The sequence below is a fragment of the Drosophila guanche genome, unplaced genomic scaffold (genome assembly GCF_900245975.1).
Source record: "Drosophila guanche unplaced genomic scaffold, DGUA_6, whole genome shotgun sequence".
Taxonomy (NCBI): Eukaryota; Metazoa; Arthropoda; class Insecta; order Diptera; family Drosophilidae; genus Drosophila; species Drosophila guanche.
In genome coordinates this window covers 10034211-10060432 of record NW_022995744.1, presented here as the reverse complement: position 1 = coordinate 10060432, position 26222 = coordinate 10034211, and the positions used below count along the sequence as shown (strand labels likewise).

The following is a 26222-nucleotide window of genomic DNA, read 5'->3' as shown; positions in this document are numbered from 1 at the left end:
TGACTTGTCGATTATTTAGTATTCTATAAATGAGATTATACGTGTGTCATTATGTATTAAAACAGGGATGAGGCGGTGGGAGATGGCCTCTGCCGCCGACATAATTCTTGTGGACTGTTTGAATATGTTGTACGTATGGATTTAAATACTAAAAGCAGCGATTTCCTATATGCAGCAAACGATGGATGACTCTATTCGTTCCACTCCTCCTCGTTGCGCCCGAACTTGTAGACCAAACTGGCGAACAATATGAAGACATTCTGTAGAAGCAGGGCGACGCCTAGCCAGGCCTCTTTCTTATCTAATGGGTTACATTTACTGATAAATTCTATTGCTCTCCCTTGACACACGTTTTGCACTCACCATTGTTGATGAAATCGTCAATCATTACCCAAATGGCAGCTATTATGGAGGCGAAGCCCATCACAAAGCCAACCAGTAGCCAAATCCTGGCAATCCTGGCCCCGGACTCCGAGGAGTTATCTTCGGAAATCTAACCAGAGCGAACCGTAAAAATAGTGAGTCATTTTCTATATACACTATGGACATGCACTGGACTGCACTCATCTTACATGCTCCCCTTTGACCGCATTCACCATACAGAAGCTGATGGTGCCGAATATGCCTATGAAGACATATCCTGTGGTAATTTGGTGACCGCCGTCGGAAGACATGGCATCGATTAGGATCCACCATCCTGCAAAAAACTGAACAAAATTTGCACTGTTACAAAAGTCTAGTTTTTGGGGTGGATGTTACATGTACCAATAGGCCAGCTATAAGCGAGGAATTCTTATTCCTGGAGGTGTCTGATGTGAACCAATCCTTGACATTCTCTAACACGCCCATTATTGTACTTGGAACGTAATTAAAACAATTTTTTTTATTTTACACTCGGTCGAGATATGACAACAATGGCTTAGAGATGTGTAGTGCTCGATAGCCGTCGTCTGTAGATGCGATAGGGCTATCGATGATGAGGTTTTCGCCCATCGATACCATCGAGCTCTTGTTGTTGCTGCGAAACACGTGCGATCGAAAACATTAACAAATTATTTTAAAAATATGAAGAAAACGGTGGAAGAAAGTTCTTCAGAATCGGACGAGCTCGTTGCCGAGAACTCTGAGGAGTCTGAAGACGAAAGCGAACCAGATTTGGCAGCCAGCTCCACAGAATCCGATGAAGACGACGACGACGCGGAACAATCTTCCGACGATGAGGAGACAGCCACACCAACCAAGAGCCGAGCAGAGATTATTGAAGAAAAGATCCAGACCAAGTATGATAAACTTAAGGGCACGCGCCTTTATGTTCGCTTTCCCCAGAAGATACCAGAAGACGAGCAGGAGTTCCAGGCGAAGGTCAAGTCCCTCCACCCTCTGGTATCCAAATCGACAAAGCCGCGCCAAAAGCACGCTCGTTTTTGCCTGGTTGACTTCAAATCACAGGAAGATCGCGATAAAGCTCTCGGAGATATCAAAACATCTATAGAAACTGATACGGCGTTCAAGGGGATCTTCGTCTCTCTACCGAAGACCGATTCGGATGAGTTTGTGAATGCACTGGTGACCAAACAGCAGCTTTCCGTGGAGAACAAGAGAACCAAGTCCCTAATGAAGCGTGAAGCGAAAAAGGGCCTACGCAAGGGCAACTTCACATCGTCCGTCGTCATCACGAACCTGCCCAAGACAAGCTCCGTGGCGCAGGTGCGCCAGTTGTTCGAGAATGCGGTTGACATTCAAATCAAGCCGGGCAAGGGAAAGTTCCGGGAGTTCAGTGCAGCGACCGTAACACTGCCCACCACATTCGATGCACGCAAGGCCATCAAACAGGACCTCAGTCTGGCCGGCACCAAGCTGCAGCTACGCTTCAACACCAAAGAGCAGAAGCGCAAGCCGAAGGATAAGCTCAAGCGCAAAGCAGGAAACGGAGAAGTACCGAAAACTCCGAAAAAGTTGAAGAAACTTGAGGCAAACTAGCAGATAATGTAAAATAATCTAAGAATACGAGTAAATAAAATGTTTTGACCCGAATTGAATGCGAATTTTAGCTCCCTTTCGAAGGAATAACATTTAAATTTAAAATATTTATTATCGTACACGATATACAGACATACATATTGTATAGATATATAATTTTTATGTATATGTATACATACATATATTTGTTGTAAGCCGGCTGAGTGAATTACTGGATATACATAGATTGGTTACTTTTTAGCTTATATAATTATGAGATTTGATTTCCATGTGAACAGAGAATAGTGTTCTCGTGTTTGCTTGCATAAACTTGACGACTGTTTGTAGTTTCGAAGGTGTTTCCAACAATAAGCGGGTTAGTAGGTAGAGATAGAGGTAAAGGTAAAATGGTAATTCATATGTGTAGTTTCAATCCTAATACAAAATATTCAACATTCGCATATACTCATATGTATGTATGTATTTAACATAATGTTTTGGTTCCAATAGACCTGCTCTCTGATATACATATTGATATTGCATATAAACGTATGTATTATATCATTGACAGCGGTCACAGGCACAGCTGCATTGCCATCGTCCCTGTCCTGTTCCTGTCACTGGGCCCCCCTCTGTGCATCGTAATCGTGTGACGCTTTATTGATTTTTAGCAATATTTCAAAATCTAAAGAGTGTGAGCACTAAATGTATATACCCGTTTATGGGGGGAGGGGATGATAAAAATGGGGGCAACTCAACGGTAAGGATTACATTCGATACAAATATAAAAATGCACATTAATGCAGGAGGAGAATAGACACGCGTTTCCTTTTTGTTGTATATATGTAGCTCGTTAAGATAGTAAATATTCTTAGTTGCTAGAATGAATTGTTTTAGTTTTTCAAAAGTTGTGTGTAAATATAATCAAAATTTATATTCTCCCTTTTCGTAGCGTAGCTCTAGTTATGAATTGCAGAAACCAAAGCCGTCTCCTATCGATTTCTGTTCACTTCATCATCATCCTGTCTCGAGCTCTATCAAGCAGTCTCACATATTTGCTGTTTTATATTTGTTCTTTCGTCTCTCTGTTTTCTGTTCTATCTTCTCTCCGCTTTCTTCGTCTCGGTCAACCAGGGGAGCTGTGCAGCCCCAGCTCCCAAGGCTCTTCAATAAGGCGTTGGAACATCCGCTCAGTTTGCTGATAAACTGAGTTTTGCAAAAACTTTTTATGAATCATTCAAGACAAATATTGTATTTATAATATTCTGGTATAGCTGATAAGGTAAGAATTCACATTGAGAACCAATAAAGCTGAATGTCAAAGGACAAGGGCTGCGACTGTGTGGATTGTGTGATAGATACGATACGACTGTTTGGGAGTAGGTGAAATGGGGCGTTGGGGGGCTCTTTGGATAGCAATAATATTGTATAATATATATTATATATACCCCGAGAGTAAATTACGTATGCAGCAGTCGATCTCTGGCTGAAGGCGAGCAATTTTGGGGAGTTGAATGCGTGGCTGCTGCCGCACCGCCAATGACTCCGGTTGGTGGAGGAGGTGGCGGCTGTGCCGGTGGCGATCGCAATGGTATTGATGGCTGAACAAAGCGCACACGTTCGGCATCCGTGGCGGTGTTGTTGCTGCCTGCCGCCGCTCCGGCTCCGGCCGCATTGAATGCCGACGTAAACGCTGTGGCGGCTCAAAGAGTGTGGTAATTACGCTCGTTGCGGGCCTTGTAGAACTTGTAGGCCACCAAGCCGATGGCCAGCAGTCCCAGGGTCAGCACGATTCCACCAATAAAAGAGGATCCATTGAAGCCATGACACGGAGATGGCGTTGGCGTCGGAGCTGGCGTGGTCGATGTATTTGGGGCTGCAGTTGTTGTGGAGTTTGGTGACGGAGTCGTAGTAGTGGTGCTTGTTGTCGTTGCTGGCGTTGTTGAAGAAGTTGTACTGGACGTGGATGTGGTGGTGTTGGGCGCTGCGGTTGTAGTTGTAGTTGTAGTTGTTGCCGGAGTGGTGCTCGTTGTAGTTTTCTCTGTAGTGGTTGTTGGCACCGTTGTCTTCTCGGTTGTCGATGTTGTTGTTGTTGTAGGAGCTGTGGTCGTATTCTTATCATCTGGAACAGGAACAGTAGTAACATCCCCCGGCGTGGCGGTGGTTGTGCCCACAGATCCAGCTGTAGCTGCGAAACGAATACGCATAAATATTTCATCACATTTTTTGGGTAGAAAGTTTTCTCCGAATATCAATGCGATTCTTGTGCTCCAGGGCCCTTTCTTCCCCCATTCGTCATCGCCCACAATCTTGACATTTAAAATGCAAATAAATACGCATATTCCCCTCCATATGTGTTGTATGTATTGTACACACATGCATGAAAGTTTACCACACGCATACACCCACACCAACATGCAAAACTCACATATGTACACGCACGCACATTAAATATACATAATTAAATGGGATTTCCTTATTTCTTACCATCATCGCACAAGTTCGAGGAGAAGAGGCCAACAAATAGGCACAAGATAAGGAATTTCGCCTGCCGATTCATTTTGCTGTGCTGTGGCTTTGTCGTGAAAACTGCACGTCCGACTTGTTTGTTCCTTCCCACCGAAGTAACTTCTAGAGCTAACGATTGCTATTGACTGCAATTGGAAATTAGTGTACCCAGTAGGATACGGGTGTACACAGCACTTAAATATGACTATTGCACAACTTCTGAAGAGCCGATTCCTCACCAACAAATGAAATGCAACGCGCAATTGAAGAATTTCTTTCTTCTTTAAAATGTATTCAAGCAAAGCAGCGACGCAGGCAGCGCTGCTCTCCGTGATTTCGTTTAAATTCTTCGATTTTGATATTCGGCTTAGGATTACTTGCTGGCTGAAGCTCTAAGGGCTGACTATATCATTTTATCTCAGCAACAGATCAATATTCTACAAGACTATCTATTTTAAAGTTGCGCGTATTCATTTTATTATCTATAAAATAAGATTTAATAAAGAAACGTCCATAAACATTGAACAAAGTTCATGTTTTACTTGGTAACTACATGCTAACTACACATTTGCCTCACATTAATTACATATTTATGTAATTATTGACAAGTTTCGCCGTAATTTTTTCGTACAAGGCTAGTGGAAGCGGCAGTGAACTTATTTACATGACATTTCTGGCATTTCTACATTACGGTGCAAGGTGGGTAACTTATATAGGGTGATATTCCCATACAAACGATGGGAAATCAACCCTGTTTTTTGTTCGACAGCATACGATTTTAAACTTATTAAAGCAGTCGAACGAAAACTGATTATATGGACATTAAATCTATTAATTTTATACTCGGTACTGATTTTATAAATTTATAAGCACATGTTTATTGCATTTCTTGCCATGAATTTCGCTTTGTGCCCAGTGTGCCCAACGTGGGCAACGTGCATGCTCTGGGTACACTGTTGTTCGTTTGTTTACAAAATGAAACCCGTTAAAAAAGGAGACTTCCTGAAAACTGGCCAGTCTTGTGGGCAATTGATTTTTCAATATCATACAACTATACTTTATAGACTGAGAGTCTTAGCTTGAAAAAATGTAATAACAGAAAATCAAAGTCATGGTTTTCATCGGTATATTTACGGTATGTTCTGAAAATGGAAAGGTGTGTTTCCTTGTATTTCCAAGAGTCAGTATTTTTATAGATATCTCCGCGGTCACACTGCTCATACCTATATTACTCAGCCCCACGAAACTAAAAACTAAATTTTCCATCTCTTTATGGACCCCGTGGATTTAAGATAAAAACTTGTGTTAAGGAAACAGTGCAATAAGAAGAGATGACCTCGTACGTGCGCGCCATGTACGACTTCAGTGGCGAGCCTGGCTCGTCGGAGCTCTCGATCAACACGGGCGAAGTGTTGTCTGTGACGCGCAGTGATGTGGGTGAAGGCTGGTGGGAGGGCAAAAACAGTCGCGGCCAAGTGGGGCTGTTTCCAGCGGCCTACGTGGAGGTGCTGTCGGCAGCGGAGGCACAAAAGCTGAATGCAGCCGCTGCCACGCCGGTGCCCTCGGTGGCGGATCCCTTTACAGCGCCAGCGCCGCCGCGCTACGACCAGACGGCCGACGACGATGGCAGCAATTGGGACGATGAGGATGACTGGAGCGATGACAACGATACCTACTCAGAGATTGGACCCAGTGGCCGAGCCGCTGGCCAATCAGCTCGCTCTGGCGGCCTTTCGCACTCCACCAGCGACTACGACAACAAGCACCTACCTGTTGCGCCCAGTGACGACACCATGTCGCTGGCGTCAACCGCTGCCAGCACGGCCACCATGAAGAAGGGCATGTTCGCCAAGAGCTCCGACTCGTACATACTCGGCCTCTCCAGCAACAAAGAGAAGATTCCCGACTGCGAAATGGCGTACATCACACAGCTGGAGGACTCCATCTATCAGTGGACGCACAGCGGTACACCCTACTCCGTGATTGTGGCCAGCCCCAAGAAAGAGTCCAAATTCAAGGGAATGAAAACGTTTATTGCCTACCAGCTGACGCCTAGCTTCAATAACATATCCGTAAGTGGTCGCTCGTATCCAGAGCTCGACGCTCTGCTATCGCCATGATTAACAACAATACGATAAAGCAGCGCCCATTGCGTGTTGGGTGGAGTGTGGTGTGGGGCAGGGGTGAGAGAATGTGTGGCTGTCTCTTGGCGAATGATAATTTTGCTTCTTGACTGCTGTACCCTCCCTTTGTTTGAGGGTAATTAAGGTTGGGTCATGTGATAAAGCCAGTGGAAAATGGAGGATAACACTTGCAAGGGGGAAATGGGTAGACACCTTTCTTTATTGACAATCAACAGCAATTCATTGATTGATTGAGCGTTAGAGTATTCCGTCATCGGTGTGCATGGAAGGAATTCCATGCCAGTCCACTGCTGAGGCAATTTCTTTTTGTGGGGTAATTTCTGACTGACCAACTGGTAGCCAACTCAATGATTGTTTCATGACTCAGCGCAGCGCAGTGCGCATTCCGCTCCACTCAGCACCCCGTCCCGCGTTACTCTGTTACATTTGATTGTTTGTATCTAATCTGGGTTTCCCTTTCTTTATTTAGGTGTCGCGTCGCTACAAGCACTTTGATTGGCTGCACGAACGACTGGTGGATAAGTTCTGTTTAATCCCAGTGCCACCGCTACCGGACAAGCAGATCTCTGGCCGCTATGAGGAGCAATTCGTGGAGCATCGACGCGTCCAGCTGCAGGAATTCGTTGACTGGGTGTGCCGCCATCCGGTCATCTCAAAGTGTGAGGTTTGGTATCATTTTCTCACCTGCCGGGACGAGAAGATCTGGAAGTCGGGCAAGCGTAAGGCCGAGCGGGATCCCTATGGGGGCGTTAATTACTGCCTGGCCATATCGCCACCGGATAAGAATCTGCTGCACTCGAAGGTGGACGCCCAGCTGGAGAGTGGAACGCAGTTTATACACAACATGGATGCGGCTGTGCGCAACCTCAACAACATATCCAACGACATGGCCAAGCGATCCATGTCGCAGAGTAAAAAGGAATTTCAGCGCATTGGCGATGGTCTCTCCGAGCTGGCCAAGGCCCTGGCGATCGATGAGCGACGAGCACCCACCCGCAATGCTATCCCGCTGTCCGAGAGCGTGGGACGCATTGGCGGCATCTTCATAGGCGTTGGCCAGGCGTTCGGTGATCAGCCCAAGCACGATTGGATTCCACTATCCGATCGTTTGCACATCTACAGGTGGGTTCGGGTTTCCCTTTGATTTTGGATGATTCCTAAATTCCAATTGCTTCCCATTTACAGGGGCGTTCTGAGCTGCTTTCCGGACATCTTCTCCACGCACAAGGGAGCTATACAGAAGCGCAAGGACTGCGAGCGTTCGACGGCCGAGGGCAAGATGAGCAATGCCCAGCTGCAGGACGTGAACAGACGCACTGATGTCGTCTCATATACGGTGCTGGCCGAACTGACGCACTTCAAAGCCGAACGCGACACCCACTTGAAGCAAACACTCAAGAACTTCATTGCGGAGCAGATCAAGTTCTATCAGGGAGTGGTGGCGCGTCTGCAGGAAGCCAATCGACAGATTGAATAGTCCACAGCCACGTAGCGTGGATCAGGAAACAACAACAAATGAAACCAATAAATGCACGGAGAGCACAAAATTCCGATAACATTCGCACGCGCTGCATTTGAAATGCTTTAAGGATAGATTCTAAATTAAACGCGGTTTAAACGATAAACGATAAACAATAATGAGATATTCAAGTAGGTGTTGTTTGTAAGTAAAAAGTTGCGTATTTATACACTCACACACACACACACACACACAGAGAAGTTAAAGTTTATACGAGTAACCTAACCCTATTATACACCTCCGATTAATTGAAATACAAATGCAAATATACATACAAATATATATATATATTTATACAAATGCAAAAGAACACTCTGTTTCGATCTGTTTGGGGTGTTGAAAGTGAAAGCGATTTGCCGTTGATTGCCCATGAAAAAGTCTCATTTAAATTTATTTTTTGCTATTCTGTTGCCTTTATCAGCGAAATTCTCTAAAAGGGTTCTCTTTATTTTCCACCTTCCTCACATTTCTCATGCCATTTAATTTGTTGTGATTTATGCGTTTTGGTTTTGGTTTTTTGTTTCTTTTTGTATTGTATTGTTTCCGTTTTTGCCTAAAACATAAATGTTAGATTGCACATTTTAAGGGGTTTGTTTTTTCCATTCCATTCCATCGTTTTTTCATAAATAATAAGCATAATAATAACTAGTTTAAACACACAAAAATAAAAAATAAAAATATAAGTAGAAGTAGTAGAACATTTCGGAATGAATACAAAAATTGCTGTTTTGCCTTTTAGCGCTGCGATTGGGGAAGGAGGAGATGTTTGCAAGATTGAGGTTTGGTTTGTGGATAGGGGCACGGGGGGGTTGGACTCCACTAAGTGTAATTAATACATCTAGATAAAAACGCTATGTACAGACCATACACGAGTTCATAATAATAATAATAATATAACGCAGCTTGAGATAATAATAATAATAATAATAGATTTTGGTTAACAATAATACAATAATTAGGTTTTTTTTTTCATCCATTTTTTGCCTTCCTCTTTTGTCTCTACAATATTTTTTGTTTATGTTTTTTTATGTTGTTTTTTTTTCATCTTTTTCACTTTGGATTTTTTTAACAAACTACCAATAACAAATTTTTACTAATTCAATTTAAGTTTTTTGTTTTTGTTTTGTTTTGCCATTTTGTTTTGTGTTATAAATTATTGTTGTTGCTTTCCGGTTACCTTGTTGTGGTTGTTGTTGCTGTTGCTTGTTCCTGTTTTATGAAATTAAAGGAAAAATCATCATATCGTCATGGGTTTTATCCTTTAGCAATTCCTGGCAGTAACGCCTTGTCTCTATATATATAGTTAATGTATATAGATAGTATCTGCCTATATGTTTATGTTTAATATGCAAGAGTTCCGATCGAGCACCTCCATCTGTCCATCTATAAAGCCGTCTAACCGTAGTCCCCACCAAAGCGTCCGTGCTTATTGTTGCCACTGCCGCCCTGTGACGCCGATGAGGCTGCTGCTGCTTGGGCCGCCGCCTGGGCAGCCTTCTCTGCCAGCAGTGCCGCCTTTTGATGCATGTAGGGATTGAAGTGTTGCATGTACATGGATGCCGCTGCCGCCGCTGCATAATTGTTGGCATAGTTGTTGCTTCGCTGGCTGTTGCTGCTGCTGCTGCTGCCATTGCTGGTCCATTGTTGCTGCTGCTGTTGCAGTTGCTGCTGCTGTGCATGTTGCTGCTGCTGCTGTTGCTGCTGCTGCTGCTGTTGTTGTTGCTGTTGTTGCTGCTGTTGTTGCTGCTGTTGCGCATGCTGCTGCCAGTAGCCCTGTTCCGACATATAGTTGGCGGCTGCCTCTGCTCCGCTCTCCTTCTGATAGAGATACGCTGCCGCCATCTGATTGTTCTGGAACATATTCTCCATGGCCGCCGCCGATGCCGTGGGATAACAAAATTTGTTGCTACTATTGTTGCTATTGCTGTGATTTTGATTATTGGCTGGTGGATGTTGATGCTGCTGCTGCTGCTGTTGCAATTGCTGAAGTTTCGCATGGTAGTTGCTGTAGTCCGGCTGTTGCTCCTCGTAGCTGGCTGTCCGTGCGACCGATGCAGGTGCTGGCTCCTTGGGAGCCCGGCTTGACTGTCATTCGCCAGTTGCCGTCACCGTCGTCCACTGCCAGGGGCTGTTGTAGCCCTGCTTGGGATTGCTGCAACGAAGAAGGAATTCAAATTAAGGGGTGAATCCACACTAGTGGATGCCAGACAGATATTTACCTTCCGAATAGTGGATGCCAGAGTGCCGAGTTGGCATCCATGCCCGCCGCACTGGCAGCCAGCTGTTGCTGCTGCTGGTGGGCATCCTGGCCAAGCATGTTGCTCGTGGCACGCTTCCGCTGCTGCGAGTGCTGTTGCTGCTGCTGAATCTGCTGCTTGACATGCTCTAGGGGATTGTACGTGACGCATGCCTTGCTGGAGCGCAGCAAGCGTCCAGGATTCGCCTCCTTGGCCTGCTGATGCTGCTGCTCCGGCCCCGTCTTTGGCCCATGCCCTGCCACTGCTGTGCGACGCAGGCTGTCGAAGGGTACATTGAGCAGCGGTACAATGGGCTCGGGCTCCAGCAGATTCGACAGGGATTTGCACGTCAGTCGCGGCTTGTGCTCAGCTGGAGCAGGGGCAGGCGCTGGAGAAGGAACTGCTGGAGCAGGCACAGCGGCAGGTGGAGCGACAGCAGCTGCACTTGGCTTAGACTCGGGATCCCGGCGGGGCCGCTTGTGCTCCTGGTGATGATGGTGATGCGAGGAAGATGAGGCCGAGCCAGAGCCAACCGCAGCATCCTTTGGGGCCTCCCAGTTGAGAAAATTTGGCATCTGCGGCTGCAGCAACTTCTGCATGATGGCCAGCTCCATGGGATTCGCAAAGCCATTGACCCCAAAGGCATTCGTGGCTGCAGTTGCGGGCGGAACCGGCGGTGCTAAAGCTACAGGCGGATGTGGAAGCGGTGGATGAGGGACCGCTAAGGTTGCCGCCGCTGGTGTGGACACCCTGGACACTGTAGGCTGCTCCCCGGCTGCCTTCTGCTTGAGACAATGCTTGTAGAGCTCGTCGAGATGCTGCAGCCCAAACTGGTTATTGTACAGCGGCAGCAGGTTGCTCATGAACTTCCTCTGCATGCCCAGGGGATCCTTGATGGTCTTGAAGAGCTCCTGCGACAGCTGTCCGAAGTAGGGCAGCCACAGCATCTGTTGCAGCAGCGCCAAGGTGGTGGCATTCAGGTCCGCAGATGTGGATGTCGAAAGGCTGGAGTCGGCGGGCGAGGGTGGAGTGGGTGCCACAGGTGCTGCCACCACCGGTGGCTTTGGCTGAGAAGGAGGCGCCTGTGCCGCTACCTTGTGTGTCTGCGTGTGCTTGGGGCTCGGCCGCGGACTCGGACTTCTGGCCTTGCTCAACGGCGGATGATGCTCGGCGAGCATCTGCACTGGATCGGTACCCTTAGCGGCCTTGGCCTGTTCCGCCTCGGTCTTCAGTATTGCCTCTAGCTGCTCCATGGTCACCACTAGAATGTTGGGGTTCTGGATGATCTCTGGATAGGCAAACGCCTCTGGCAGCCGTAGCTCTGGCCGGGTGGTCAGCAGCAGGGGAATCTCTCGTGCGGGGGAGGCCAGCACGGCACCAAGTCGATCCTTTGGCACAAGTATCGGATCGGGCACCTTCCACTGCGGATTGCTGATCAGCATCTTCAGCTGCGTAAGTGCATCCGGGTCCTTGTCCATCTTTATGCTGGCCTTGGGTCGCTTCTTCAGCGGCTGATTGGACTCCCCATCCTCCTCGTCGTCGTCGTGGATGACAACGACTGTCTCCAGCTTGCCCTCCCGACCAGCCTTGCCCAGATCCATCGGTTCCGCCTGCTGTGCCTGCTGCTGCTGGTTGCCGTTCAGCTTGAGGAATTGCTCCAGAATGAGATTTTTGATCGTCTCCGAGGTGGTCTCCACCTCCGCTGGTATGGAATTGACCGGCAGCTGCAGCTCCCGCTCAGGCGACTTGAGTATATCCGAGCTGGAGGTCACCGCACACTGACTGCGCGACTCCGAGGGCGGACACACCTCCTCGCGCTTCTTGTAGCTCAGATCCTTGGGCGCCTCATCGGCGGAGACGGCTGCCGACGTTTGTTTTTCCATATCCGGCATCGGTGGCGTCGGCGTGGGTGTTGGTGTTGGTGTGGGCGTCGGTGTCTGTGTCAGCTCCACGGTGGCGGGCGTTGCCGGCTGCGGCTGCTCCTGGCGTGCCATCTCCTCCTGCTGCTTCTCAAAGGCCGCAATGCCGAGGAAGAGTTCACCGTTTAGTCCCTCGATCTCCCCGGCCTCGTTGAAGGACAGGCACTTGGGTGCATCATCATCATCATTGTCCATGTGCAGCATGCTGGGCAGATCCTTGCCCAAATCGGCCACGCAGAACGAGCCCAAACCATCGCCGGCTGTTGAAACGTCGCCCTCCACGGCTGTGGAGCCACCATTGCCCGGGCCAGTCGCCTGCACCAGGTTATCCTCGCAGCTCCGCTTCACCAGGGAGTCGAGCAGATCGGCTCCGCTGCTGCCATTGTCGCTGCTGCAGTTCTGCAGCAGATCATCGGCATCGTCTAGCAGATCTTTCAGATTCTTTGTATTGCAATCGAGGCTCTCGACGGTATCGGCACCTCCACCTCCTCCAGCTACTCCGTTATCTGCCAAGGGCTTGTCCGCCTCGCTGGACGAAGCTGGGGCCGAGGCCATGGCCGCCAGTTGGCCCTGTGGCAGGAACAGCCCCGTTTTGGGGCACAGCTGCAGTTCCATTGGCGAGGGCGTGGAACTCTGATATGTGGGCGTGTTGGTTTTGGTTGCCTTCGTGGAGGCGTTTGTCTCCTCGCCATCGAGCAGCAGGCCATCAAAGCAGGGCGTGGACGTGGGCGTTATTGGCCGTTGGGACTGCTGGGCAGCTGGTCGCACCACAACATCCTCAATCACCGCAGCCAGATTGTCAGGCTGCTGCTGGTGGTTCTCATTCTCCTCCTGCTGCTGCTGCTCTTCCTCCTGTTCTTCATCGTCCTCCAACTCTTCAGGCAGCTGCGTGGCTCCACTGTCCTCCCAGTCGTGCAGTAGACTCTGAGCAATGGTGGGCATCGCCATCTGCTGTGGCTCACGCTCCACTTCCAGCTCTGGCTCTGGTTCTGGCTCCTGCTCGTCCTGTTCCTGTTCGTGTTCCAGTTCGGTTTCGGGTTGCTGCTCGTTTTGCTGCTCACGTTTGACCTTCATCAAGGGAGCGGCAGAGCCGTGGAAGAATTTGACTATCCTCGTGGAGGAGGCATCTGTGCGCGGCATGGATCGCCAGCCATTTGTGGTCTTGGTGAGGCGAATGCGATTCCTCTTGTCGTAGTCCTCGCAGCGCACCTCGACGATTCTGGTGTCGTCCTGCTTGACCCACAGGAAAATTGGATTTACGCTGGGCGTCGTGGGGGGAGTGGGAAGAATGGGAGGAACGGTAGCAGGAGTGGGAGCTGGAGCAGGGTTGCGAGCATAAACAGGACGATGGGCAGAAGCTGGAGGCAACGGCGGCTCCTCCTCCTTCCGCTCCGTGGGCGGAGCCGGCTCTGTTCGGGCTCTGGATGGTGATGCATTTGATGCTGCTCCTGCTGCTGTTTTGGTTTCAAGTTTCACTGTTGCCACTCGAGGATGGGGGAGTGGTAGCGGCTTGGCTGGCTGCTTGATCCCCTCAGCTACAGGCAGCAGGGCGGCCAAAGTCGGCGCTGGAGCTAGCGGCAGTGGCGGCACTGCAGGTGGCACCACTGTCACTGGCTCTGCCACCACGGAGCTGCTGCACTTTGGTTCTGTTTTGATCTCACGCAATATGTTCTTGTTGATGCGCGGGGGATTGGCTACCTTGAGGTGGCCAAACTTTCGCTTGGCTCGCGAGTTCTTGCCGCGTGCACCCTTGCCACGACGTCGGGTCGGCTGCTCCTCGAAGACCAGAAAGATGTCGCGGGCTACTCTTCGGCGCTCCGACTTCCTGTGGCAGACGGGTGGCGCTGCCTCGAACTCCTGCTTGACGATGCCGACACCCCCGCTCTCGTTGCTGGCTTCTTGGTTGTCGTCCTGGTTACCGTTACCGTTGTCATCGTTGTCGTTGTCGTTGCCGTTACCGTTAGCTACGCATCCACTTGTCCCGCAAGTGTTCCTTGGCATTTTACGGCCGGCCGCGGCGCCTTTTGCGTCTACGTTAGTGTGGAAAAACGATTGTCATTTTATTGGATTCGCTCCCTATTGCATTTTTCCCCGCTTTTGCTATTGCTCTGTACGTTTTTTCTGCCTTTTGCTTTTCCTTTTGCACCCGTATGCCTTTTTCTCTCGCGCTTCTTCCTCTCTTCTTCTGATTGGGAGCAGAGTTCTGATTGGCAGTGCAGCTACTCGCGGCCCAATTTGTTCACATCGATTTCATTGCTGCTACCATTTCCACCAGCGTTTCTAATTCAGTTAACTTCACTTTAATATTTCGCTTCTGTGTGCTGCTATGCGCTGGCTCTGTTTTTTACGTTGACAAAATCAATGAATTTTGTATATACAGCAGTGTGGCCGCGGAAGTATGGTTGAATATACCGCAAAAAAATACCAAACGAAAGTGTCAAAGTGGAACGTCCCAATTGGATTTTATGCGACAGCTCTCAGAGAATTTACAGCGAAGCTGAGTTATCCTTGAGATAGCTTTAAAACCTTTCCTGCGATCTTTTGAGACCACAATGATAAACATTAACTAGTTCTGTGTAATATTTTTGTAATTGGAGATAGGGTATATTTATTTATATGGTGTTGTCCGAAGTAAAATACAGTCTATCGCACGAAAATACCGATACTTTTGTGCAACCAGCTCTGTGCATCGATACGTAGAATCAAACGTTGGATTGTTGTTGCTCTGATTGGATTCACATTCACTAATGGAAAATCTCTGATTTCTTTTGCAATCGTACATATACATATGTACATATCTCATTGCCCAGTGTCAATTTTATGTGCGCCGAACTGCATACTGCATTCGTTTACGTCGTGTCCGGGTGTGTCCGAGTGCGTGGGTGTGTGAATACACTACAAAATGGATACAAATATAAGCAGCATTGAGGAGAAGCAAGAACAACAACAGCGCTACTACCAGCACAACACCTGGAAGTCGGCCAATAGCCATGGAAATTCGTTATCAGACAGCCGGGATTACGATACGAATTCGTCGCGCACGTCGCTGTCGGGCTCGCCGCCCGCCACTGCGTCATCGTCGGAACTGCAGCTCGATTTCGCCAGCTTCGAGGGGAAGCCGCTGGCGTCGCTGCTGATGCCCAAACTGGAATCGGACGACCGATCGGCGGGCATCATACACAGCGACATATTGAGCATTTATGGCCTTCCGACATCGGCATCGGTTGAATCCACAACTAGCTCCACCAACGGCGAGCAACAGGTGCTAAATCCATTAGAATTAGGTTTGACTCTCGAGACGGACGACCATGAGATGTCTACGGCGACCACATACGCCCTGTTCACAGACGTCCCGCAGGCGCAGACACAGACACAGACCATTCTCAGAATGGACGACCGGGAGGGCGATAGCTACGACGACGATGTCTTCACACTTCGCCCTCTCACAAGTTCATCCTCAATGGGCGCCGATCCATCCCAGCTCACACTCACGCCCCTGCCCATTACGGTCATACCCATCACATACCATCAACACCAGCACACAGAAACAATTGCCACAAGCCTCACCGAAGTCCCTCTGATAGCCACCATGAGCACCGAGGAGAGCAGCAGCCAGGTCTACAACCTGGACGACATTTGCTTTACGCTGGAATATCAGTTCCAGAACCAAAAGCTCGTCCAGGTCCAGCCGCCCACTGTGGTGTCCCTGAGTATGCTAACCACATCCGAGGCACTCCCAGAAGCAACCAATACGCACTGTGATAATGGGAACACCAACAACAGCAGCAGCAGCCACCACAACTCGGGATCGTCGGAGCCCACTTCAACGGCATATTTCACTATTGAGACGAGGTAGTCCCTCACAAAAAGAGCTTCTGCATGTCTCCCCCGCTCCCGCTGCACGCCCTAGTATTATAGATTATTTTTAGAATTGTTTGTGCAGTTTTCCAATTATAATGTGCCGTCGTCAGGTGTGTGTGCTCTGACCCCCGCCCAGGGCCATGCCTTCGATGGCGCGGCTGCCGCTGCTTAATTTTTCCACTGCCCACACACAAATAGCGTCTGCCGTGACGTGTCTGGTCTTTTTTTGTTTGGCTGCCACCTTAAAGTCTAAAAAGAATAACAGAAAAACTGAAAACAAAATTTTCATATTTTTCTCTTTGCCTGTCGAAAATTTGGCAAATATCAACCATTCCAATGTGTCCGCTGCCGCTCTGCCTATTACAACCGGCGGCGCACCGTCCGTTGTCCGACAAAGTGTCCAAAGTGTTTGCATGTTGTTGCTAATTGCCTGATTTCGTGAGTTTTGTGTACACCGCCTCCTCCTCTGATTCCTTTTCGGTAGTCGAATTATTCTAACGGTGCATGCTGTTGCTGTGGCTCTTCTTCGTTCTCTTTCTCCTCTGATCCCTTTTGGATACTCGAATTATTCTAACGGTGCTATTTCTGCTGCTAGCAATGGACTCTGATGATTGTATCGAAATCATTTGTTTGGTCTAAAAATAGTTGCGCCGATGAACGCATTTAGATTATTTCTACGCCCCCCAAACCACCCACTCCACCTAATCGTACTATATATCTATGCATATATATTTTTTTCTTTGTATGTTTCGTATATTTATGTATACAATGTGTTAGCCGCTTGAATTTTTCCCCAAAAATTCATTCACACTTGGTGTAAAAAGAGGAACCGAGCCGGTTTACAAATTAAAGTCAATTCGAAACGAAATCATTGTGAAATAATACTAATACACACCCTGCCCTAGAACATTCTTCCCTGTAAAAGTTCGATTTACTGAGAGACAGGGAAAGTGACGAGCACTTTGGCACTACTTACGGGCGGAGGGAATTCTATTTATAAATTTGGGCAAAGGGTAAAGTTCGGAAAAGCCTCGTCAATTGTTGTCTAGCACAATTATAATTCAAATTAGTCAAAAGCGAAATAAAACAACGTGGCACATCTCTGGTAAATTCATAGCATCTGTCTGATAGCAAAAATTATTAGATTGAATCGATTACACCATGTTTTCATCGATTTCCAATACTTTTGCATTTAATAATTGGATGGAAAATTCCATTAGAATTGTGGATACATTTCCATGCATCCAGTAAGAATTAATTGTGGCATTTTAGAGACTAATTCTGTTCAGTTCTTAATGATATTCAATTATAGTGTTAGAATAGATCCCCCTACATTGTCGTATTTCTTGTTTTTCTTTAAAACACAATTCTTGACTACAATCATTTTTCAATTTTTCATCCATATTGTTTTGTGTGTGTTTGGTCTGTGCCTTCCTTTCGCCTTCCCTTTGTTGCTGGCTGTTTGGCGACGACGACTCTACTATTTTTATCCCTATGAGTAGTGTTCCCTCAATCATATTTCTCATTTTTCAACAGTCCCCGTGGCACCCGCGGGGCTGTGTGGGCATCTCGTGAGGATTGGGCGAGGGAGGGCTGGGAGCGCACGCTGCCCGTCAGCGGAACGCCAGAATGCCAGCCGGACCCAGCCCGGCCCGCCGTCGTAGTGCCCACGCACTCAAAAACCCCTTGTGTTATTTTTTTCCTCTATAGTTTATGTGGCCGCTCTGTCGTCGTCGTCTGTTTTCCTTGGTATTTGTTGTGTTTTGACCATGACAACATTAAATATTAATTAATCTGATTTTTAATGCCCACAAAGAGACATGTTTTTTTGCAGATGAATGTATTTTTTCCCCCTTGTTCTTTTTTGTATTCGTCAGCTATTTTCCACTAATTGCCATTGTTTTTCCATTTGCTGTTGTTTGCTGCCGATCTAACCCCCTACTACTAATCGCAAACTCTGCTGTATATATGTATATACACATATGTATATTTACACGTACATTTTTATATACTAGTTGCGTTTTCATATTGTGTATACATACAAGATCTTAACGGCCCACTGACACCAAATTGAATTGCTCCGCCCGATGCGATTTTCTATTTGTTTCCAACTGCCGCCCGAGCGTATCCATTAAATGTTTCTCTCAACCTGCTCCTCTCCAGCTATGTCGAAGATTATGATCAGAATGAGCCGGACGAGGACAATGATTTAGCTCACTGCATACACCCAGAGGCCCTGCACAAGGAGGGCGGCAGGGACGATGACGATCAGCTTATGGCCCTGGGATACGAGGTACACCAATCCCCTTATAACAGCATCAGCAGCCTTATTTTTGTTGCCAAATGTCTAACGTGTTGCTGTGCCTAACGCTTTTTGTAGCGATTCGCCGTCATCCTAATCGTAGCGTGAAGCCCGCTGCCTGAAGCCTACTCCTCCAACGCTGCACATTCCGTTCTTGTTGTTGTAGGCGTGTGTAACAAAGTGTTGTTAACCAGTACGCGGTGCGTAGTGTTTGCTTTGTACACATTCTGCTAGACTCTCGTTTCTTATCCACTAAACACTCATCCTGCATGAAACATTCATCCAATGACAGATCACGACATTGTACATACACATTAATAGTTCGAATTTCTTAACTTTTTCATACGGATGTGGCTTGATCTTATCTAATGTGTTCTTATTTCCCATAAACAGAGTTCGGACGAGGCTCTGAGTCGCTATAGATGCAACTACGAGAACTGTTATCGCAGCTACAGCACAATCGGAAATCTGCGAACGCATTTAAAGACACATACAGGTATGTACGTTTAAGGTACTTAAAAAAGGGGTACCACCTCTTTATACTACTCCTTACTACTAGATTAGTTATTGTTTAGGCTTATTGTATGGTTTCTGCGTTCGAGTGGGCACCCGCCTTTCGCACTTGCTCGTTCGCCAAAGTGAGCAGCTTCAATTGTATGTCGTTGCGGGTTGGCAGGTCCACTTGGTTCAATATGCTATCCAGATACGAATAGAAGGGACTAGCAGGCATATCCGTATCATTCGATGTCATTTTCTCTGGTTCACTCTGTTTTTCGTTGAGTTTCTCCAGAACATTCTCAACCAGGTTCATCACTTTGATGAATTTTGTCTGGGCAGCAGCGCAATTTGAGTTGGAAGGAGCGGCGTTCTCGCCGATCAAAAGCGAAGATGGCTCCTCGTCCTCGCTGTCACTGTGGATGGTATTTATAATATCTGCAGTATCGCTCAGATGTCCCTTATCGTTATTTACGATTTGCTGCCGGCGCACTTTAAATTCTGTTGCTTCGTCCGAATTGCCCTCGTCGATGTCATTCTTTATTTTTTCCCTGCAAATGAGAGCTTGAGCATGTGGTTAAATATATTATTTGGTGTTGGTCATAGTACGTACACTCGCGTCCTAATGTGCCGCTTGAGAAATTTAATTTCATTGTAGAAGTTCCTTCGGGTGGGGTGTTTTGTGTTCTCAAGTTCCTCAGCACCATGCCGGTGACAAAGCTTCACAAAACGGTCCCGCATGTTCTTCCACCTATGCTCGCATTCGCGAACTACAATTGGTAATGTCAAATAATTAGAAAACAAAGTTTTCCGGCAAGCACACAAGTGTCTACTTGCCTGTCAGTCCGCAGGCGTCGGACACCTGACTCCAAGCCCTGCCTCGTTTGCGGGCACTCCGAAAGCCAATGTCCATGCTGTTGTACAAGCAGGGGTTCTGCTTAACAGCTTTGATAATTTTAATCTCGAGATCGTGGGACATGATTGGTATGTTTTAAATGTTTTCCGAAATTACACGCTGCGGCAAAATGAATGCATCAAATGAACAGGAGGGTGAGAGCTGGGATCCTTCACACCAGGTGGCGGGGAGGCTTTAGCGGGCGGCGGCGGTAAAAGAGGAGGCACTTGCTGAGCTGTAGCATCATTATTTCCAATCAATTTGAAAATCAACAAACCTGCGACGAAAAAAAATTATTTTCAATTTATCGTAGTTTAGAGGTGGGAAAAGCACGTGAATTTGTATTGCATGCGATACGATACTATCTCGTTGAACAGCTGCTATTTGCTATTTGACAACACTTATGGTTGTATCAGTGCTGCACAATGAACGATACAACTGTAACGGTTCATAATTTTAAGAATTTCTTCATTGAATTAAATGTTTTATGTGTATTCTAGGCGACTACAGCTTCAAATGCCCAGAGGATGGATGTCACAAGGCATTCCTCACATCGTACAGCCTGAAAATCCACGTACGCGTCCACACCAAGGTGAAGCCCTACGAGTGCGAAGTCAACGGCTGCGATAAGGCATTCAACACGCGCTACAGGTGAGCAATCCCATCCACTCTTCCGTGCTGTTAGCCCCATAGTCTGTCGTATTTATTCACTGTGTTAATCAACATACTACGATCTGACCATTTATCAGATTGCACGCCCATCTGCGTCTACACAATGGCGAGACATTCAATTGTGAAATGTGCCAGAAATGCTTCACCACGCTGAGTGATCTGAAGAAGCATATGCGTACGCACACCCAGGAGCGACCCTACAAGTGCCCCGAAGACGCCTGCGGCAAGGCCTTTACCGCCTCCCATCATCTGAAGACGCACAAGCGGACGCACACTGGCGAGAAGCCGTATCCCTGCCAGGAGGACAGTTGCCAGAAGTCGTTCAGCACCTCGCACAGCCTCAAGTCGCACAAGAGGACACATCAGCGGCAGCTAATTAACAAGGGCAAGAAGAAGTCGAGGCGATCACAGAAGCAGCCGCACACCGAACACAATCAGCAGGAGCAGGCAGAGCTTATACCATCCCCATCGGAAGCGGAAGCGGAGGCCGAAGTGGACACGGAAACGGAGGCACAGCACACAGAAATGTTGATCATAAATCCGGGCAGTCACTGCTCGGAGACGACCAGCACGGACAGCGGCGTGGTAGTACAAACCTTTACAGCACACGAGCAGCTGCAGAATGTGTTTGTCCTGCCCGAACAATCGCAGGCCTATCAGTTGTCCTACGCTGCCGAGGAGGAGATACCCAGCCCGTGGATTGATGCCGGCGTTCTGGTCTCCAAGCCCATCATTCCAATGGCTCCCCTCACCGATGCCTGTGTGGCTCTGGCCACTGAAATGCCCAGTTTTGTGGACCTAAAGCCAGCCTTTGGCAACGCTGTGAGTGGCAACATGGGCGAGCTGTCAATGCCACCGCCGCTCATGGACGTGGACATGAAGGCCAGCGGCTCGAGTGTGACGCCCCCGACGCCCACTCTGGAGCTGAATCAGCAGAACATCGACGATCTGCTCAAGCATGACAGCTATGAGAACGATGAAGATATGGAAACGGAGTCCCTGCTGAACGATATTCTCATGACCATTGACAATAACAGCGCCCTGCTGCAGGCCACGCTCCATCAGGCCGCGCAGGTGCCCAGCGATGCTTCCGGCCTCGTGGAGCTGGACATCAGGGACAACAAGCCAACGCTCAAGCAGATTACTGCAGATGCTGGCATCTGCAATTGCACCAACTGCAAGTGTGATCAGACCAAGAGCTGCCACGGCGACGACTGCGGTGCAGCGACGGCGCCCAAGACCCAGACGACAACGACAACGACTGTCGCAGCGAACGGGGGGAAGCGTATATGCGGCAGCGTGGCCACCAAAAAAGTGAGTAAACGCGAAGCGGAAATGAACCAGAACATCGAGGATGTTGCTTTGCTATTGCAAAACTTGGCTTCCATGGGCACTGGCAGCTCCTCCTCTGGCGGTGGTGGTGGCTGCTGCGGCGGTGGCGCAGCAAACAAGTCGCCTGCTCCAGATCCACCAGCAGCCAAGAGCGGTTGCATCTGCGGCTGTGCAGCCAAGCCAGCTGCAGCGCCCGAGCCAACCCCGTCTGGCGGTTGCTGTGGCAGTGGTGGTGCAGCGGCTGCCACTCCTCCACCACCAACGCCTACTGGCGGCTGCTGTTCGGTGCAGAAACCACAGGCAGCGGCGCCGCCGCCTCCTGCAGCTTCGAGTTGTTGCGCTGCCAAGGCTGCAGTCCAAGCTCCGCCCGTCATCAGCAGCGCACCAGCAACGGCGCTCAAGGGCAACTCGTGCACATGCAAGAGTCCCGCAGAGGGTGTGGCCAATGGCTGCTGCGTGGTGATCTGCATTAAAACGCTGCAAGCTCTGCGCAAAGTTCTGACGCGCCGGAATCTAAACCTAATGCTTTGTCCACAGCACAACTAAACTAAGAAAAAATACCACTAATACCCGAAAGCAGCAGCAGCACTACTCCAAAGAACCAAAACCAAAACCAAAACCTAAAACCTAAATCATATGTAATCAAGTATTGTGCCTGTGAAAAGTATTTCCCATTTGTTGAACATAAAGAACCACGAAAAATACATCTAAAAATTTGTCCAAGCTGTTTTGAGTGCATTTAAGCGAAAGATCTGTCGGATCACAATGTGGAAAGAAAGCGTGATTGTGGGGCTTACTCATCGGAACAATAGCTAGATAAGACCTTGTTGCCATAAATATAAAATATATTAATAAACACAGAGGCAGACAGTAACCTTATCAGGCAGACATATAAAGAGCCCAAACTTCCTGTAATATTTGAAATGCTTCTGCCGCCGCCTAAAAACTAAATTTGTTCTTGTTGTTTCTAGTTTTTAAACACGAATCATGTGAAATATAACAACTCTCTCTTTAACTAACACACAATACAATAATTATCATAAACAATCGACGATTTGTATAAAATATTTTGATACTGATATATTTTTTGGCCGGTTTATAACGCTTTATAATAAACCCGACACATATTTTCCACTGTACTCTATCTATATATATATATATCCGAGAAGAAAACATTTGTATACAGTCGAATAAAACATAAAAGCTAAACCAAATTTAATAGAATTATTATTGCTGATGCTGTTCCTGCTGCTGCTGCTGCTCCTGCCGCTGTTGCTGCTCCGGAATGTAGTACATAGTTTGCTGCTTTAATCCGTAAAGAATGTGCTTTTATTGAACCCTCTTAAAACTCTTAATATACGCTCTGATCCACACTTCGTTTTCTAATCCTCGCCAGCTGGTATGACCTCCTCTAGACGCCGCACGAACTTAACGCGCAGCTCCGTCACATTGTCGCCTTTGAGTTGATCCTGCAAGAGAGCAGAGTGAGAGAGAGAGAGAGAGAGAGAGAGTGAGACGCCACAGCACATGCCACAACAACAACACACACACACACACCCACACACACGTACAATGCATAACCCAAAGCCAGCACCACACCAAAGTATTCCCACACAAAACTTACCTGCACAAACCAGCACTGCACCTCCAACTGGACCATCTCCAGGGCACCGCGCACACAGCCACTGAGTATGGCGCTGTAGCGCAGATTGGTCAGATCCGCGGGCAGCTCCACAAACTCTGTCAGCGGATTGGAGTCAAAGAGCAGCGAGAACTCATCGGAGGCCGCCGACCAATTCGAGATGGTGGGCTGAATGTTCAAGTAAATGCGAAATCCCTGCTGTATGCGATCGGCCGTCTCGCGCATCTCCAGGCAACGTGGCGCCGAGGTGCGGGCGAGAAAGTCCTCGATCAGTCGCATGCCCATGTTGTAGCCAATGCGCTCCAGCTGCTTGTTCACATCCTCGACGTTCTCAAAGTCGCGCAGCATTTGGGTGACCAGCGCCCCATAGGTGAGTGTCAGGAACTCTGAGTTCTGTGTGTTTATTATTTTTTTTTGTACAAAAAGAGAGAAAAGAAAAAAAAGCAGACAGCAAATAAAATTCAATCCAGAACCAGCAAAAAGGCGTTAAAGTTGGGACTAATATTCTCCCCTGATTTACACATTCGATTTGGCATTCGGCAATTTGCGAGATTATAGAATAAATACAAATTTATTTCGACTTGTGTACAATCCAGAAGATATGACGTGTTGAGCGGGTTGTGGCGTGGCGGGGGATGAGGACACAGAGTGATTGCTTAATTCTATGTGCTATGATCTAGTCTGGTTTCTACGAATATCTACAATTTCAAAGGGTCATTCCGACTTGATGGCCGTTATCGTTATGCTCGGCGTTTGATGGGGCGCTATCAGCTTGGGCGGTGCCCGCGCCGTGCCTCGACTGAGGGTTACACTGCTGGGTGCCATGGGCAGGCTGCCGCCATCCGAGCTGGACTCGCCCTTCTCCTGCGCCGAATGGAAGCGTCCGCCCTCGCCGCGTGCCCGATTCATGGCGTGCCGATGGCGAGATTCATGCAAATATTTACACCGCTCCTTGGGTATGCGCGACTCCAGCTTGGCCCTGGCCTGTCGCCTTATAAGTATCCGTTTGTACTGCTTGGCATTCACGTAGAGCGGCTCCTCGTCCGCCTCGCCCTTGGAGCTCTCGTCCTCGCTGTTTGTATTTGTTCCCGTGGTGCTGGTACTGGCATCCGCGCTCACGTTGTTCGCCGCCGCTGCGGCTGCCTGATTATTCGCCTGCTGTTGTTGTTGTTGCTGCTGCTGCTGTTGTTGGGGTTGCTGCTGCTGCTGCGTGGTGACGACACTGCCAACGCTGTTGCCAGCTTGGGTAGCATTCGCGGCTGCTGCATTGACTGTGGCCATTGCCGCTTGCGGCAGCATGATGATCTGCTGACCACCCGCGGTTGCTCCCTGGTTGCCCGTCGCCGCTGGAGTAATTTGCACCAATTGGCCATTGATGTTGAGGTAGTGAGGAGTCGGCTGGGCGGCCACTGCGGCAGCTGCCGCGTTTGCATCGAGTGTAGTTATGGTGGGAGTCTGATAGAATATGGTCTGGCCATCGGGCAGCTGCATCAACTGCATCTGTGGCTGCTGCTGCGCCTGCAGCATGATTTGATTCGCCTGCAGCGGAATCAATTGCGGCTGGAGACCGGCCGTCGCCTGTCCCTGCTGCTGTCCGATAATAATCTGTGCCGCTCCCGTGGGTAGCATTGGCATTGGAATCACTTGAATCGGCTGGGCGGCGGCGCCTGCGGCGTTGGCCGTGGCAGTGCCTGTGTTTACATTCACATTGTTGCTGGCTGCGCTTTGGCTGCTGTTGTTGTTGTTGTTGTTGTTGTTGCTGGAGGTGGTGGTGGTGGCGGAAGCGGAGCTCATTGTTGCTGTGGTGCGGGTACTGCTAAAATGGTTTTCCATATCACGCAGGACGCGCTACCTGGTCAATCACTGGTGTCCCTCAAGCCCTCAACACACTTACTGGAAAAGCGAATGAAGCCGATTTTGAGGGTGGGTGGCACTTCAATATTTGTGTACTTACAGTCTAATCAAAACTAACCTTACAACTAGAAAGCAGCGTACCGATTTACCCACAGCGTGCACAGTCTTCTCTCAACTTACCACTTTCTTGGCATCAAGTCTGGTGGCCTGTCGAGACATTTTTAGCTTATTTTAAGTTTCAAAAAGTCAAATAAAACTAGAAAAAAAACTCTCGTTTTCAGATTTATGCGTTCAGTGTGACCGCAGATTTATCGAAAAAATATACCATCAGGGCCTCGTAAATATGCCAAAATATAGCATTGCATCTTCAACGGGATACGGTATTCTACAACTATACGGTAGTCTAAAATCATATTCGCCGATTTTGATGTTCTAATTGGTATTAATAGCTTGCTAAGAATTTCAACCCTAAAACAATAATTTAATCCGATTGAAGAATCAATTTTGCTTATTATAAATACTCTTTTTTATTGGACTGTATACCTTATGACCTTATATTTTACAAATTTGTATTTGAATTTTTCATTCAAATCACCCCCTCTGGAAGCACAGGAGCTTTTCTTCAGTTTGTAAATGTATGTAAATTATTAACAGAGCCATGTACATAATAAACTGATGATAAACAACAAAAGCGATTAAGAAATTCTATTTATTTTCAACAATTTTTAATATTCGCCCTTAGAAATCTGAACTCTGACAGACTCTTACCACCGATCTAGGCTTAGTGGAAAGGGGGGTACAGCAAAGACCATAATGTTAAGGACAGGTTCCACTTGTTGAAGTCGGACAGTCCGTTTGTATTTATTGAAAACGAAGGCCACAG

General features: G+C 48.0%; 10 protein-coding genes across 15 annotated transcripts; 3 read left to right on the top strand and 7 right to left on the bottom strand.

Moving 5' to 3' along the window:
- Positions 1–934, bottom strand: LOC117579594 (transmembrane protein 50A). The gene is made up of 4 exons (XM_034265528.1): positions 766–934; positions 573–707; positions 364–493; positions 1–301 (listed from the first exon to the last, which is right to left on the bottom strand). The coding sequence occupies exons 1-4, from the start codon at positions 847–849 to the stop codon at positions 192–194; spliced, it is 459 nt and encodes a 152-aa protein (XP_034121419.1). The 5' UTR covers positions 850–934; the 3' UTR covers positions 1–191.
- Positions 935–1007: 73 nt separating this feature from the next.
- LOC117579590 lies at positions 1008–2034 on the top strand. Its single transcript, XM_034265521.1, has one exon. It carries the CDS (start codon positions 1066–1068, stop codon positions 1978–1980), a length of 915 nt encoding a protein of 304 aa, XP_034121412.1. The 5' UTR covers positions 1008–1065; the 3' UTR covers positions 1981–2034.
- A 560-nt stretch (positions 2035–2594) lies between these two features.
- On the bottom strand, positions 2595–16873 carry LOC117579591 (porimin). The gene is given in 3 exon segments (XM_034265523.1): positions 2595–4147; positions 4447–4571; positions 16859–16873. Coding segments are annotated over 2 exon segments (801 nt in total). The 5' UTR covers positions 4520–4571; positions 16859–16873; the 3' UTR covers positions 2595–3419.
- On the top strand, positions 5676–8412 carry LOC117579588 (sorting nexin lst-4). The gene is made up of 3 exons (XM_034265518.1): positions 5676–6539; positions 7081–7733; positions 7797–8412. The coding sequence occupies exons 1-3, from the start codon at positions 5799–5801 to the stop codon at positions 8086–8088; spliced, it is 1686 nt and encodes a 561-aa protein (XP_034121409.1). The 5' UTR covers positions 5676–5798; the 3' UTR covers positions 8089–8412.
- On the bottom strand, positions 8520–10218 carry LOC117579595 (GATA zinc finger domain-containing protein 10-like). Its single transcript, XM_034265529.1, has 2 exons — positions 9896–10218; positions 8520–9862 (listed from the first exon to the last, which is right to left on the bottom strand). The coding sequence occupies exons 1-2, from the start codon at positions 9997–9999 to the stop codon at positions 9526–9528; spliced, it is 441 nt and encodes a 146-aa protein (XP_034121420.1). The 5' UTR covers positions 10000–10218; the 3' UTR covers positions 8520–9525.
- Positions 10141–23139, bottom strand: LOC117579585. Of its 2 annotated transcripts, XM_034265514.1 has the most exons (3): positions 23089–23139; positions 10350–13240; positions 10141–10282 (listed from the first exon to the last, which is right to left on the bottom strand). In XM_034265514.1, the coding sequence occupies exons 1-3, from the start codon at positions 23137–23139 to the stop codon at positions 10219–10221; spliced, it is 3006 nt and encodes a 1001-aa protein (XP_034121405.1). In that variant the 3' UTR covers positions 10141–10218. The 2 variants fall into 2 exon arrangements, with proteins under 2 accessions (XP_034121405.1, XP_034121403.1); XM_034265512.1 differs by lacking the exon at positions 23089–23139 and having other exon boundaries at positions 10350–14708.
- Positions 15002–22539, top strand: LOC117579586. 2 transcript variants are annotated; one of them, XM_034265515.1, is made up of 5 exons: positions 15002–16138; positions 18311–18440; positions 18843–18945; positions 20340–20490; positions 20589–22539. In XM_034265515.1, the coding sequence occupies exons 1-5, from the start codon at positions 15189–15191 to the stop codon at positions 22387–22389; spliced, it is 3135 nt and encodes a 1044-aa protein (XP_034121406.1). In that variant the 5' UTR covers positions 15002–15188; the 3' UTR covers positions 22390–22539. The 2 variants fall into 2 exon arrangements, with proteins under 2 accessions (XP_034121406.1, XP_034121407.1); XM_034265516.1 differs by lacking the exon at positions 18311–18440 and having other exon boundaries at positions 15007–15548.
- On the bottom strand, positions 18951–20176 carry LOC117579592. Of its 3 annotated transcripts, none has more exons than XM_034265526.1 (4): positions 20117–20176; positions 19782–19959; positions 19558–19714; positions 18951–19495 (listed from the first exon to the last, which is right to left on the bottom strand). In XM_034265526.1, the coding sequence occupies exons 2-4, from the start codon at positions 19921–19923 to the stop codon at positions 19027–19029; spliced, it is 768 nt and encodes a 255-aa protein (XP_034121417.1). In that variant the 5' UTR covers positions 19924–19959; positions 20117–20176; the 3' UTR covers positions 18951–19026. The 3 variants fall into 3 exon arrangements, with proteins under 3 accessions (XP_034121417.1, XP_034121416.1, XP_034121415.1); XM_034265525.1 differs by having other exon boundaries at positions 19782–20074; positions 20117–20140; XM_034265524.1 differs by having other exon boundaries at positions 19782–20151.
- LOC117579593 (trafficking protein particle complex subunit 3) lies at positions 22968–25656 on the bottom strand. The gene is made up of 3 exons (XM_034265527.1): positions 25520–25656; positions 23468–23878; positions 22968–23312 (listed from the first exon to the last, which is right to left on the bottom strand). The coding sequence occupies exons 1-3, from the start codon at positions 25556–25558 to the stop codon at positions 23226–23228; spliced, it is 537 nt and encodes a 178-aa protein (XP_034121418.1). The 5' UTR covers positions 25559–25656; the 3' UTR covers positions 22968–23225.
- On the bottom strand, positions 24029–25650 carry LOC117579589 (nuclear transcription factor Y subunit alpha). 2 transcript variants are annotated; one of them, XM_034265520.1, is made up of 2 exons: positions 25520–25650; positions 24029–25378 (listed from the first exon to the last, which is right to left on the bottom strand). In XM_034265520.1, exon 2 carries the CDS (start codon positions 25316–25318, stop codon positions 24200–24202), a length of 1119 nt encoding a protein of 372 aa, XP_034121411.1. In that variant the 5' UTR covers positions 25319–25378; positions 25520–25650; the 3' UTR covers positions 24029–24199. The 2 variants fall into 2 exon arrangements, with proteins under 2 accessions (XP_034121411.1, XP_034121410.1); XM_034265519.1 differs by having other exon boundaries at positions 25458–25596.
- Positions 25657–26222: the final 566 nt, after the last annotated feature.

Bases quoted from the DNA above. Each gene is read 5' to 3' on its own strand.
- LOC117579589 (XM_034265520.1), bottom strand. From the start codon at position 25,318: ATGGAAAACCATTTTAGCAGTACCCGCACCACAGCAACAATGAGCTCC.
- LOC117579592 (XM_034265526.1), bottom strand. From the start codon at position 19,923: ATGTCCCACGATCTCGAGATTAAAATTATCAAAGCTGTTAAGCAGAAC. The intron at 19,715-19,781 runs GCAAGTAGACAC...TACCAATTGTAG, and splicing joins CGACGCCTGCGGACTGACAG to TTCGCGAATGCGAGCATAGG. The intron at 19,496-19,557 runs GTACGTACTATG...TCTCATTTGCAG, and splicing joins CGGCACATTAGGACGCGAGT to GGAAAAAATAAAGAATGACA.
- LOC117579595 (XM_034265529.1), bottom strand. From the start codon at position 9,999: ATGGAGAATATGTTCCAGAACAATCAGATGGCGGCAGCGTATCTCTAT. The intron at 9,863-9,895 runs GCAGCAGCATGC...GCAACAACAGCA, and splicing joins ATGTCGGAACAGGGCTACTG to GCAACAACAGCAACAACAAC.
- LOC117579588 (XM_034265518.1), top strand. From the start codon at position 5,799: ATGACCTCGTACGTGCGCGCCATGTACGACTTCAGTGGCGAGCCTGGC. The intron at 6,540-7,080 runs GTAAGTGGTCGC...TTCTTTATTTAG, and splicing joins CTAGCTTCAATAACATATCC to GTGTCGCGTCGCTACAAGCA. The intron at 7,734-7,796 runs GTGGGTTCGGGT...TCCCATTTACAG, and splicing joins GATCGTTTGCACATCTACAG to GGGCGTTCTGAGCTGCTTTC.
- LOC117579590 (XM_034265521.1), top strand. From the start codon at position 1,066: ATGAAGAAAACGGTGGAAGAAAGTTCTTCAGAATCGGACGAGCTCGTT.
- LOC117579586 (XM_034265515.1), top strand. From the start codon at position 15,189: ATGGATACAAATATAAGCAGCATTGAGGAGAAGCAAGAACAACAACAG. The intron at 16,139-18,310 runs GTAGTCCCTCAC...GCTCCTCTCCAG, and splicing joins TATTTCACTATTGAGACGAG to CTATGTCGAAGATTATGATC. The intron at 18,441-18,842 runs GTACACCAATCC...TCCCATAAACAG, and splicing joins TTATGGCCCTGGGATACGAG to AGTTCGGACGAGGCTCTGAG.
- LOC117579585 (XM_034265512.1), bottom strand. From the start codon at position 14,287: ATGCCAAGGAACACTTGCGGGACAAGTGGATGCGTAGCTAACGGTAAC. The intron at 10,283-10,349 runs GTAAATATCTGT...TCTTCGTTGCAG, and splicing joins TGGCATCCACTATTCGGAAG to CAATCCCAAGCAGGGCTACA.
- LOC117579593 (XM_034265527.1), bottom strand. From the start codon at position 25,558: ATGTCTCGACAGGCCACCAGACTTGATGCCAAGAAAGTG. The intron at 23,879-25,519 runs GTAAGTTGAGAG...ATAAACACACAG, and splicing joins GACTTGATGCCAAGAAAGTG to AACTCAGAGTTCCTGACACT. The intron at 23,313-23,467 runs GTAAGTTTTGTG...GCTCTCTTGCAG, and splicing joins TGCAGTGCTGGTTTGTGCAG to GATCAACTCAAAGGCGACAA.
- LOC117579594 (XM_034265528.1), bottom strand. From the start codon at position 849: ATGGGCGTGTTAGAGAATGTCAAGGATTGGTTCACATCAGACACCTCC. The intron at 708-765 runs GTACATGTAACA...AATTTTGTTCAG, and splicing joins CGCTTATAGCTGGCCTATTG to TTTTTTGCAGGATGGTGGAT. The intron at 494-572 runs GTAAGATGAGTG...CGCTCTGGTTAG, and splicing joins ATGCGGTCAAAGGGGAGCAT to ATTTCCGAAGATAACTCCTC.